This window comes from Zalophus californianus, chromosome 4 (genome assembly GCF_009762305.2).
Source record: "Zalophus californianus isolate mZalCal1 chromosome 4, mZalCal1.pri.v2, whole genome shotgun sequence".
NCBI lineage: Eukaryota > Metazoa > Chordata > Mammalia > Carnivora > Otariidae > Zalophus > Zalophus californianus.
The window spans coordinates 50,284,468-50,297,283 of NC_045598.1; the positions used below are offsets into that span (position 1 = coordinate 50,284,468).

A 12,816-nucleotide genomic window follows, 5' to 3' on the forward strand; every position below is an offset into this window, starting at 1 on the left:
GGATATTTGGTTAGGCATATGTTTATGAATAAAGACAGGAAAATTCCAACTTTAAAACCAAATATTTTCCTTGTTTAATTCTGGTATCTTATTGGTCCATATGCTGCCTCCTCCTCACAGTATGGTACCCTCCTCACAGTATGCTACCAAAATCTCCTGGATTTTGACTTTCTTTTAAAACATAAGGATTAACATCAAGCAGACAGAATTGAGGAGTGGAAATATTGTATGAGAAAGAAGACCAAAACTGATGATGATCTACATACATACTGACACTCTTACTGAAGACATGAGGTGCTCCATAAATGCTTACTGAAATGCTGTTTTGTGACATTTGTTGTGATAAATTCATCTCCTTCTCTAATTTAAGAATCCTCATAAGTTAACCACAATCAGTTCAGTGTAATTTAATGTAAAACATCTGGTGTCACTTTTAAATGCTAAAGGATAGCATTTCACACACTATGCCTGCCTCCACACTATCGCAGCAGGAAAAGATGAGGTTAACATAAAGAAGCAGAGAGAGGTATCAGGAGAGTTCCTGAACACATCATTTGCTTATATGGATTTGGTTGTGCCCGAGGCCAGCCCCACTCCCAGATTTTCTACAGAACGCCCAGACATTCCTTTTTTCTTTCTGGCTTAAGATAGCTGGATTTCAGTTTCTACCATTTACAATCATATTTGAGCATGAATCCTTTTTTTTTTTAATGAAAAGATAGTAGTCTTTTAGAACTACTAACTGGTAGAACATAGGTTGGGAAATGTTACTTAAGGAAACATGGCTATGATCCCTTAGATGCAGTATCTAAAAAAAAACTGAAAAAGTTATTCCTAACTGCTTTCTAAAATATTTATTTTTAATTTTTTACTTTCATTTTTATTTTTTTTGAAACAAGAAAGGAATTTATTTCAATGAGGCCAACACTGGGAAGACAGTGGACTAGCGTCTCAAAGACTGTCTCCAAAGTGCTGAAAACACTTCCAAGTTTTTATCAGGAAAATGAGGGACAAAGGTCGGTGGGTACGTGCAGCAGGGGCAGCAAAGGTCAGGTTGATCACTTTCTTGGGGGTCGGTCACGTGGGGTCTCACTGGCTTGGGGCAATCCTTATTGCTTGAGGGGGTAATTTCAGTTCCCACTGGGGGATACTCTGCCTGCAGGGTCTTTTGCCTGAGTTAAGAGATAAAGTGTGCTTTCTATATATTTAAAATACACCAGGAAAAGATCACAGAACTCAAATTTGAATGGAAAAGTAGTTCATTTTCTGGACAGAAACTAACTTACCTGCATTGAAATAAGAATGAAATCAATTAGGCTCCCAATTCCACAAAACCCTACAGTGCAAAACTTTAACAAACCTGGAAAAAAAGATAAAGTCACTTAAAATTCTGGAAGTTCTATAAATATTAACTTTTCTATTTCCCAATAAATCATTATGTATACTATACCACAAACTCTTTATATCAAGAATATAAAATTAACACCTTATTTTTTGTGTGTGATTAATCACATTTTTTTCCTTTTTTTAAGATTTTATTTATTTATTTGAGAAAGAGAGAGAACACAAGCAGGGGGAGTGGGAGAGAGAGAAGAAGGCCTCCCGCTGAGCAGGGAGCCTGATGCAAGGCTCGATCCCCGGACCCTGAGATCATGACCTGAGCCGAAGGCAGATGCTTAACAACTGAGCCACCCGGGGGCCCCTAAAATTAACACTTTAAAAACTCAAATCTTCACCTGAAAATATGAGAAAGGTTTAAAAGACCCTCCAAATAGGGTGCCTGGGTGGCTCAGTTGGTTAAGCGACTGCCTTCAGCTCAGGTCATGATCCTGGAGTCCCGGGATTGAGTCCCGCATCGGGCTCCCTGCTCAGCAGGGAGTCTGCTCCTCCCTCTGACCTTCCCCCCTCTCATGTGCTCTCTCTCTCTCATTCTCTCTCTCAAATAAATAAATAAAATCTTTAAAAAAAATAAAAAATAAAAATAAAAAATAAAAGACCCTCCAAATAGAAAAGCCACAAAAAAAATTAATTCACGTAACAAGTATTATGAACTGAAATAAAAACTCACTCTAATGTCACAAAATTTCTTAAAAGTCCTAAAGAAATAAATCTTTAAATTGCATTATGCCAGAGCTATAGAACATCTCTTAGTCCTTATTTATTTAGACTTAATACATTGTGACTGAAATTTTAATACACATTTACATTAGAAGTTCAAACAAATATTGTCAAGTCACAGAAAAAATAACCAAGATAAAACTTTTATCTTATAGTTAAATTGCAAACTTTTATTAGCAACCCAATTATCTTTATCCTATACTTATCTTAAATTTATCCTATATTTTTTAGAAAAAAGCATCTCATGTTCGTTGATTCTACACTCAAAATCAACAATTCTATGCATTATATACATCTCTGCCTTCAGTCACAACCTTGGAACTAAGGTACTGAACAGATCATTACAGAGCATAGAATCTAGGACATACACGATATAACAGAAAACCATGATGATGGAATAAAGAGACAGGTTGGGGGTGCGGGTGGGATGAGTAATCTTTCTTCTATATTTAAACTTAAATTGCCTTCCAGACATATAAAAATGGTAGGAAACAAGACTCTTCGTGAAAGGGTAGTTCTAAGTATCAACTACAAACAGATGCCAGCTAAAATCACAAGAGTGGATGAGATCACCTCCTGCACACAATTTGGAAATACACAAATAAGACTGAACTATGTAAGCACATTAGATGATTATTTTTCCCTTTTTAGTATTAGACATATTACAGAATAATGTTGTAAGTACTAAGATAACACATGTTCGAAATCACTTTAAAACTACTAAAATATAGAGATTATATAAAATTCTGCTTTCACTTTTCTCAAAATATTTGTTATGTTATCTATTATTTTATATTTGTTCTATCTGTCTCATGGAAGTCCCATTAGGGGAGGGTCTTTTATCTGGTTTATTTACTCCTGTGTCCTTAGTACCTACAACATCGCCTAACACATAGCAGATGCTCGATATTTGTAAAATGAATGGATAAGTTGTCTCAGCTTTTCTGTTTCCTAAAGACCTCTAACTTTTTAGCCATTATCTTATATAACAACTCCTTTAATTATTTTTTTCATTAGTTGCATTTTATTATAGTTGCCCAGGGAACTTGATCCACTCAACTGGTATATTCTCTCCATTCACTCATTCATTCTAGTTCTGAAATGTATCCCTCTTCACACAGCAATTTAATGTAAATTTGGAAATATCACAGAGGTTCCCTTTCTTCAATTTTCCTTTAACAAGATTAATTTTAAGAATGGTTCTGGAGCACGTGGGTAGCTTAGTTGGTTAAGCTCAGGTCATGATCTCAGGGTCGTGAGATTGAGCCCCCGTCCGGCTCAGCGCTGGGCATTGAGCCTGCTTAATATTCTCTCTCTCTCCCTCTGCTCCTTCCCCAATGCCCCTTTCCCCCTCTATTAAAAAAAAAAAAAGTTTTTTAAAAAAGTTTGTCTTTAATTACTTGCTACTCTATTTTTCCCCCCTCTGATTTACCCCCCTTCATTCTTCCCCTCCTGCTATCTTTTTTTTTCTTAACATATGTTGCATTATTTGTTTCAGAGGTACAGATCTGTGATTCAATAGTCTTCCACAATTCACAGCACTCACCATAGCACATACCCTCCCCAATGTCTATCACCCAGCCACCCCATCTCTCGCACCCCACCCCCACTCCAGCAACCCTCAGTTTGTTTCCTGACATTAAGAATTCCTCTTATCGGTGAGGTCATATGATACATGTCTTTCTCTGATTGACTTATTTCACTCAGCATAACACCCTCCAGTTCCATCCACGTAGTTGCAAATGGCAAGATGTCATTCCTTTTGATGGCTGCATAATATTCCATTGTATATATACACATCTTCTTTATCCATTCATCTGTTGATGGACATCTTGGCTCTTTCCACAGTTTGGCTATTGTGGACTTTGCTGCTACAAACATCTACTTGCTACCCCATTAAGAAAACATAACCATGTCAGAGCCTTTGCTCTTGTCATGACCCCTTCCAACAATATTCTGTAGATCTCATTTCTCACACTACTTCTTCAGAGAAGTCTCACATGTCTATCTAAAGCAGCACACAGCTTCTCCACAAAGCCCCTGGCCCTATCACATCTCCCCTATTTATTGCCTTTTTGGTGCCAATTAAAAATCTGTAACAGCCTCGTTTGTTGGTTTGTTCATTCATTCTCGGTCTTCCTCTGCCATGAAAATTCCTCAAGACAGGGTCCTTATCTTACTCAAGTCAATTCCTTGAACAGTACCTGACAGACAGTAAGAGTTTGATAAATATTTCTTGTATGACTATCAAAAAACTAGCAACAATTTAAATGTTTAACAGGGAGAAATTATCTCAGAAAATCAAGGTATACCTAGTAAGAGGAGAGAATACTATGCAGCTATTTAAAACAATGACATAAAAGTATATTTATTGGCAAAGTAATGTGGTAACACTCAAAAAGAGAACAATAATGAGTCATTAAAATCTTGATATTCTGCTGCTGAACCTCTTCTTAAGGGTGCTTCAGAAAAATGAATATAAGAGGTTCCTGTTCAGATAAAATAATAGATAAGGGCATGATATGTATGTTTGGAACTTCGGTGAGTGTCACCTACTCCTGAAGTCATACATTTAAAGAAACTACAGAACAGATCCAAGATGATACTTAAGCATTTAAGCAATCTGCAAACTGACCTACAGTGACAGACAGCAGATAAATGTTTGCTTGGGGATGAGGAGGGCCAAGAGGCAGGGATTACAAAGGGCAGGAGGAAGCTTTGGGGAGTGACATATATGGTCATTATCTTGATTATGGGGACTGTTTCATAGGTGTACACATATGTCTAACTTATCAAACGGTACATTTAAAATTTGCATGTTAAGATGAACCACGAGAGACGATGGACTCTGAGAAACAAACGGAGGGTTCTAGAGGGGAGGGAGGTGGGGGGATGGGTTAGCCTGGTGATGGGTATTAAAGAGGGCACGTTCTGCGTGGAGCACTGGGTGTTATGCGCAAACAATGAATCATGGAACACTACATTGAAACTAATGATGTAATGTATGGTCATTAACATAACAATAATAAAAATATGCATGTTAATGTATATCATTTGTACCTCAATAAAGCTGCTTAAAAAATTAAGGAACTAGTTATTTTTTTTAATTTAAAGATTTTTATTTATTTATTTGACAGAGAGACAGTGAGAGAGGGAACACAAGCAGAGGGAGTGGGAGAGGGAGAAGCAGGCCTCCCGCTGAGCCGGGAGCCCGATGCGGGGCTCGATCCCGGGACCCTGGGACCATGACCTGAGCCAAAGGCAGACGCTTAACAACTGAGCCACCCAGGTGCCCCAGAACTAAGCTGATTATTAAAAAAAAATTTGAGGGTGCCTGGGTGGCTCAGTTGGTTCAGCGACTGCCTTCGGCTCAGGTCATGACCCTGGAGTCCCGGGATCGAGTCTCGCAGCGGGCTCCCTGCTTAGCAGGGAGTCTGCTTCTCCCTTTGACCCTACCCCCTCTTGTGCTCTCGCTCTCTCTCTCAAATAAATAAAATAAAATCTTGAAAAAAAATTCAAAGTTTAAAATCATTACAGTGATTTACATCCTGTTTCACTCTGAACCTATAGTATTAACTATGGTCCACCTATTTCTGCAAATGTAACACAAAGGATAAGTTTACTAATGGAAGTTGCCAATACTGCTATCTTAAACTTGTTATAGCTTTCAAAATATAAAAATATTTTATGAAAATAAGATAGGAAGGACACTAAGGGTTAAAGGAGATAACGAGAAAAAGTAAAAACTTAGAATAGTACATGGCACATGGCAAACATTTGAAATGTTAGCCCAGTCATTATGTCTCCTACCACTGTTTCACCTATTCCCACAATTATTATTCACTGAGAAATGTAGACAGCATAAATCACATTCTTTAAATAGTAGGATCATCTAACCTAATCTCTTATCTTGCAAATTCCTTCTGCCTGGGTTACTCCCAAACTACCTGAAGATCCCTTCCAATGTGCAGTGTTCTTGTAGTCTCCTCAGCCATGTCGTGTTACACTATTCTCTTCCTTGACTCCTCCTCTGCACTCCCCATGCCGTTCCCAATCATCTAGCTAACCTCTAAGAGTTGTTTAAAACTCCTAGAAAGTCTTCTCTAATGTCCTCAGGATGAATTTAATAATATTCCTTGATGCTCCCCAGCCCTGCCCTTAACTTTCAGCATTGCACATATCCCACGATACGGCTTATATATTTTTATTTATCTGTCTTCCCCTTCCCTTCCATGAGCAACTGGAAGTCACTGTTGGATCATTCCCATGCCTAGTCAATATGACTACTGAAGGAACAAACCCTATCAAGAATAAATTATCTTATTTGCAAACAATGATCAACTTGAACAACACAAAGTGGCATACATTCTAAAGCATTTATTAAAACAAATACAAACCATTACTCTTATAGATTTCATTATTTTGAGCATCATACCAGTTTTTAAAAAAGTGAGGTTATTTGTGAACTACCAAAAGTAGACTGACATTTTTTTTCCAAATAAAAAAGTGTCTCTTGGTACAGACACTATTTACTAACTTCTTATGTGAAAAGAAGTATCAGTTTTAGATCTTAAAATCTGTTTTAAAATTCCAAATAAAAGTGTTTCTACTAAAGAACGATCCATTTTTATCCTGAACCATTACTATTATAGATATATTCTTTCAAAAAGATTATGCTGCCAGATGACATTAATAATAAAGCTCATGTTTTGAGTGTACTTTATACTTTAGTAACCTAAACTTTACATTTTAAAAACATGAATTCAATCAAAGGATTTATATGGGTATAAAATAAAAAGAACAGAGATTAATTTGGGGTATTTAAAAAAATTCTGTTTTTTTTTATTACAGGCTGAGTCTTGCAAATACTGCTGTCTGCATAACTGTTTTAGAGAATGTAGATTATTGCATATTGAAGTTGCTATTTCCCAAACCACAGGTGTTCTAGAATGATTTGGTAATTAGCTACCACTCTTCTTTTTGTACCTGTACCTATAAAGGAGAGCTTTCAAAGCTTAGAACAGTTTAACCTATATATCCCTTTATTTGTCCCATGATCTGTGGATATTATATACCAGTCCAAACTGGTAACTTCAAACTAAAAAAAAAAAACAAACAAAAAAGGAATAATATAACCAAAGATTTTTTTAAGATTTGGGCTTAAAAACACTTTGTTATTCTCATAATAAGAAAGTATTTACATTTTAAAAGGACTACCACTCTGAAAAGAGTATCTCTCCCCTGTTAACTGCTCCAAAAGAGCTATTACCTTTGGGAAGCCATAATCTTTTAATGCTACAGTTGGGCAAAACAAAATATGCTAGTTATTGCATATGAAAAAAAATCACAGATGTTAACACAGTTAAGAATACAAAGAGAGAATATTATTAGAAAAATAAGCTTTCATTAAAAAAAAGTTTCTAGTTAATGTAGCGCTTGCATACTGAGGAATAAATCAATTAAAGGAAATAAAGCTATATATAAATCATAGTCATGGGCTAAAAAGGAATTTGAAATATCTGAAAAGAAAATTTTGGGGGTGGCTGGGTGGCTCAGTCGGTTAAGCATCTAACTCTTGATTTCAGCTCAGGTCTTCATCTCAGGGCATGAGTTCAAGCCCCTAATTAAAAATAAAAAATTTTGGGGGCACCTGGGTGGCTCAGTCGTTAAGTGTCTGCCTTTGGCTCAGGTCATGATCCCGGGGTCCTGGGATCGAGCCCCGTGTCCAGCTCCCTGCTCGGCGGGAAGCCTGCTTCTCCCTCTCCCACTCCCCCTGCTTGTGTTCTCTCTCTCGCTGTGTCTCTCTCTGTCAAATAAATAAATAGAAAATCTTAAAAAATAATAATAATAAATAAAAATTTTTAAATTAAAAAAAATTTTTTTAACTTTCTTAAAGGAATTTTTAGATCTTATCAAATTTTATTCAGTTTCACCTCCAACACATTTCCCTTATTTAATCCTGAAGTAAAATTTATATAATGAAATATCACATTCAACACTAAACTACTTAGAAAAAGCAAGTTTCATATTGCATGATTTATATTATTTATTCTGTTCTTATAAAATTCCAATGGTCATAAAGAGTTTAGGGAAGAATTTAAAAAGCTACCACTGCTTTTCATAACCATGAAGATTAAATAAGATTATAAGAAAAACAGGATCGCCTGGGTGGCTCAGTCAGTTAAGCATCTGCCTTTAGCTCGGGTCATGATCCCAGGGTCCTAGGATGGAGCCCCACATTGGGCTCCCTACTCAGTGGGGAGTCTGCTTTTTCCCTCTGCCTCCCCCCTCTGCTCATGCTCTCTCTCCTCATGCTCTCTCTCTCTCTCTCAAATAAATAAAATCTTAAAAAAAAAAAAAGAATGTTAGGCTCCATCTATAACTATTTCCATTCCAGTCAACATTGTAGTAAGGGTAGTACTACAATGATAATCATTTTAATCAAAAATACCAAAATTCTTTAACCCTGAATTCTTAGTAAAAATTAAAATTTAATTTAAAAGCATTTAAAATTGTAAAACTTAAAAACATTGTAACTTTACATATTAGATCAGTTAATAAAACATAACAAAATCCTAAATATTAAGACAGCTTAAATGCAAGATACAATCAAAATATTTGAATGCTTAAAAGAAATAAGAGGATTTTCAGTTAAAGATCATGACTTTGACATGCCTACTTAGCTCCTCTCACTCCAAGACCCCACTAAAAGATGGTAGGGAATTTTTAAAGTCCACAAACCCAATAGAACAAAGAGAATAAAAGATAAGACAATAGCAACAAAAACTCAGAAGCTGGAAAGCAGACAAATGAGAAGTGACAGACTTAACAATCTTGAGAAAGTTGTATCTTAGGCCAACAGTAAAAATATTTGCTGAACTAACAAACATCCAAAGGTGGTTGGGATAATACAGTAAGTTATTGGGATGCCTGGGTGGCTCAGTCAGTTAAGCATCTGCCTTTGGCTCAGGTCATGATCCCAGGGTCTGGGATCAAGTCCTGAATCAGGCTCCTTGCGCAGTCTGCTTCTCCCTCTGTCTGCCACTCCCCCTGCTTTGTGCTCTCTGTCTTTCTCTCTGACAAATAAATGAAATCTTTTAAAAAAAATACAGTAACTTATTTAACGATAAAAACAAAACAAAAGAAAACTTTACACTGTAGCATAATGCTGAATGTTAAAAATTGCACTTGCAGGGGCGCCTGGGTGGCTCAGTCGTTAAGCATCTGCCTTCGGCTCAGGTCATGATCCCAGGGTCCTGGGATCGAGCCCCGCGTCGGGCTCCCTGCTCCGCGGGAGGCCTGCTTCGCCCTCTCCCACTCCCCCTGCTTGTGTTCCCTCTCTCACTGTGTCTCTGTCAAATAAATAAAATCTTTAAAAAAAAAAATTGCACTTGCAAGTTTATAGAATCTCAGCCTCCAAGGGAAAGGTTCTCTTTGACTTAAGCTCATAATAGATTGGAGTAGCGGTGGCCAGAGAAAAGCAGCTCGTGGCAGGAAACAAACGTTCACTAACCAGAGCCACTACACAGAGCTTTGTTACCCAGAGCTTTACTTTGCAGGAAGAAAAATTCACAATATACATGCCGACATATTATTATGTGCTGCAGTAAGAACAAACACATTAACTTACATATATGACGTGACAGCTCATCTGACACACATCCCAAGAAGCCAAAAAGTCACTCATTAAGCCAAATATATAAAACAGATTTACTATTCCAAATCATCACAGAATAAACTGTTCTAAAGAATAGTATTTCCCCTTTCCTCCTAACCTTTTAAAAACTTGCTAAAAGTTAGAAATCTTTCCAACATATACACATAAGTCTGTCTTTGTAAAGAGAACACGGAGAAAATATGAGGATAAAGGCAGAAGCCTTCAGGTGTATTCTTACCAACACCACAACATTTTACTTTCTCATTATGAATCTGGTTTCTCTGTCTTAACAGCCATCCATCCATCCAGCCAGCCAGCCAGCCAGCCAGCCATCATCTAAAAAGAGAGTTAGACTAAAGGATTGCTCTTTTAGCAACTCCAAGGCCTTCTGTGCAGATCACATGGCTTTCTGCTGTAGGGAAAGGTATGGCTGCTCTAACACATGGTAGGAAAGTGAGCTGCGCCGTCACTCAGGCCAGGACCACAGATGGCATCAATCTCCTTCCACCTTTCTCTGCCACCAGTCCTTCTCTGTTCTCAGCCATTTCCCTCAATTCCTCCAATAGCATCTTCCTGAAATATGAGTCTGACCATGACTCTTCTCTGCTTAAAAACTTTTATGGCTTCTGATGTTTAAAGGGTAAAGTCCAAACTCCATAACAAGACACTCAAAGCCCTTTATAATCTGCCCACAGACTACCTCTACAGTCATTTTTCATCTCCTGCCATTATTCTTCCTACAACAAAAGCTCAACTATCCACCATTCTCTCAGCATGCACACATGCTGTCACACCCAGTGCCTTTGCACATGCTGTTCTGTGTAATGCCCTCAATCTCTGTAATCTGTTCATCCTTCAAAACCTAGTTCAAATGTCACCTCATCTAAGAAGTCCTCCTTCACACCCCAAGGCTGACTAAATCAGTCCCTCTTCTGTGCTCTCATAGCACTTTGTCATGGTTCTGTAATAGCTGTATCATAAATGGACCAACCAACATATTTATTTCCTTTTTAACCAATATAAACTATGATCTTCATCATTTCCAGAGCACTTAGTTACTTACTTAACAGATAGTAAATGTAGAATAAATGTTATTAACTGAACAAATCTGTGAGTTCCAGGTAAGGCTGTCAGAAACATACTTCCCACTAACACCACAGTAAAGATTCCTCTTTGATCTCTGGTGGGTAGCAACATGGAAAGAATAAGATTAGCCTTGCTAGCTGGAAAGCAGAGCATTCAGAAACTTTAAAATTTGCTCAGTAAAGGGCTAATATAGAAGCAGAGTACTACAGTAAATAAAGCATGATCTCTTGAGCCAGAAAATTTGGGTTCAAATTCAGGTCACTAGCAGAGTGTCCTTGGGTAAATCTCTTAATCTCATGACAATTTCCCTATCCATAAAACAAGGATGATAACGACAAATATGTCACAGAATAAAACAAGGCCTCTAGGGTCAGTAAATCCCTTAACCTCTCTGGTGACAATTTCCCTACCTGGTAAAGAAGATTTAAAGAGGATGATAAAGTCAGAGAGCTGTAAGGCTTAACTAAGGGCAGGCATATAAAAGTATTGTTTAAACGAAAGCTATCATCAAATGTAAATGGTTTTCACAAGCATTAGTAACTATGGTAAATGGGAAGATTACAGCTAGAAGGAACGTGTGTGGGGGGATGCTAAGGTTAATAGAAGTCAGGCTCCACACCAGCTCATGCCGGTTGCCATAGTTCCAACCCAAGCTTCTCCTGAAAGAAAGTTTCTATTCCCAAGGGAACACTGACAGAGGTTCAGGTAGAAGGCAAATATTCTTAGAAGGATAGAAAAGATACGCATTTATTCATAAAATATTTATTAAATGTCCACCATGTTCCCGGTACTAACAATGACAACTCAAGCCTACTGTCCTAAGGAAGTGCCTTTACTATTTTGCGTGTGTTTTCATAAAGATGAAAATACAGGAAAAGTCAATATTCCTTACCCAAGCTGAACTGTAGAGCTAACAGCTAGCTCTATATTCACAAAAGAACATTAGCTATTCAACTCCATTACATGGAACTTCTAACTATTAATAGTATGCAAAGATTTAATCTATAAAAATTGGTATATTTAGGGGTGCCTGGGTGGCTCAGTCGCTTGGGTGTCCAACTCTTGATTTCGGCTTAGGTCATGATGTCAGGGGTCCTGGGATTGAGCCCCACATCGGGCTCTGTGCTCAGCATGGAGTCTGCTTGTCCCTCTCCCTCTGCTCCTCCCCCTGCTTGTGCTCTCTCTCTCAAATAAATAAATAAAATCTCTAAAAAAATAAAACGGAAAGAACAGGTATATTTACCTGAAATACAAGTTTCACAAGGATTTTTTCTTGATGAAACATACTCACCCAAGGCAGGGTATCCAAGGTAAAATCGATCTGCTCCCAACCATCCAAGGAAAAGAGACAGCGCAACTGCCACTTTGTATGAATAGCCATTTCTGTACAAAATTAGAACCTGAGTGTTATATACATGTATTCCCAACATGTAAACATTTTAGGAAACAAAAGTGTTAATTATCACTTATTTGTTAATTTGTTCATTCATCCATTCATTCGTTTAATTAATGCCTTTTGGGTAGCTACTGCATGCCAGGCACTATTCTAGGCTATTGGGATATATTAATGAACAAAAGAAACAAAGATCCCTGCCCCTAAAGAGCTTTCAATCTATAGGCAACAAGCAATAAAAATAAGCATTTTAAAAGTAAATCATATATTATGTTAGAAAGTCATACATGGGGGCACTCGAATGGCTCAGTCAGTTAAGTGGCTGCCTTCGGCTCAGGTCATGATCTCAGCGTCCTGGGATCGAGTCCCTGGGATTGAGTCTGCATTAGCTCTCTGCTCAGCAGGGAGTCCCCTTCTCCCTCTCCCTTTGCTCCTCTGCTCCCCTCCTCCCGCCCATGCTCTCTCTTTCTCAAATAAATAATCTTTAAAAAAAAAGTCATAAATGCTATTAAAAAAAGTGGAGCAGGTCATTTAGGGAATTCAGAATGCCCGGGGTACAGAG

General features: G+C 37.7%; 1 protein-coding gene across 1 annotated transcript in view; it reads right to left on the reverse strand.

The window, feature by feature from the left end:
• TM2D1 (TM2 domain containing 1) overlaps window positions 1-12,816 on the reverse strand; it is a 48,570-nt gene that overhangs the window by 15,591 nt on the left and 20,163 nt on the right. The window contains exons 4-5 of the mRNA XM_027580806.1: window positions 12,153-12,244; window positions 1,287-1,360 (exon numbers count right to left, since the gene is read on the reverse strand). Of these exons, the coding sequence (XP_027436607.1) occupies window positions 1,287-1,360; window positions 12,153-12,244 (166 nt within the window). The remainder of the gene's footprint in view (window positions 1-1,286; window positions 1,361-12,152; window positions 12,245-12,816) is intronic.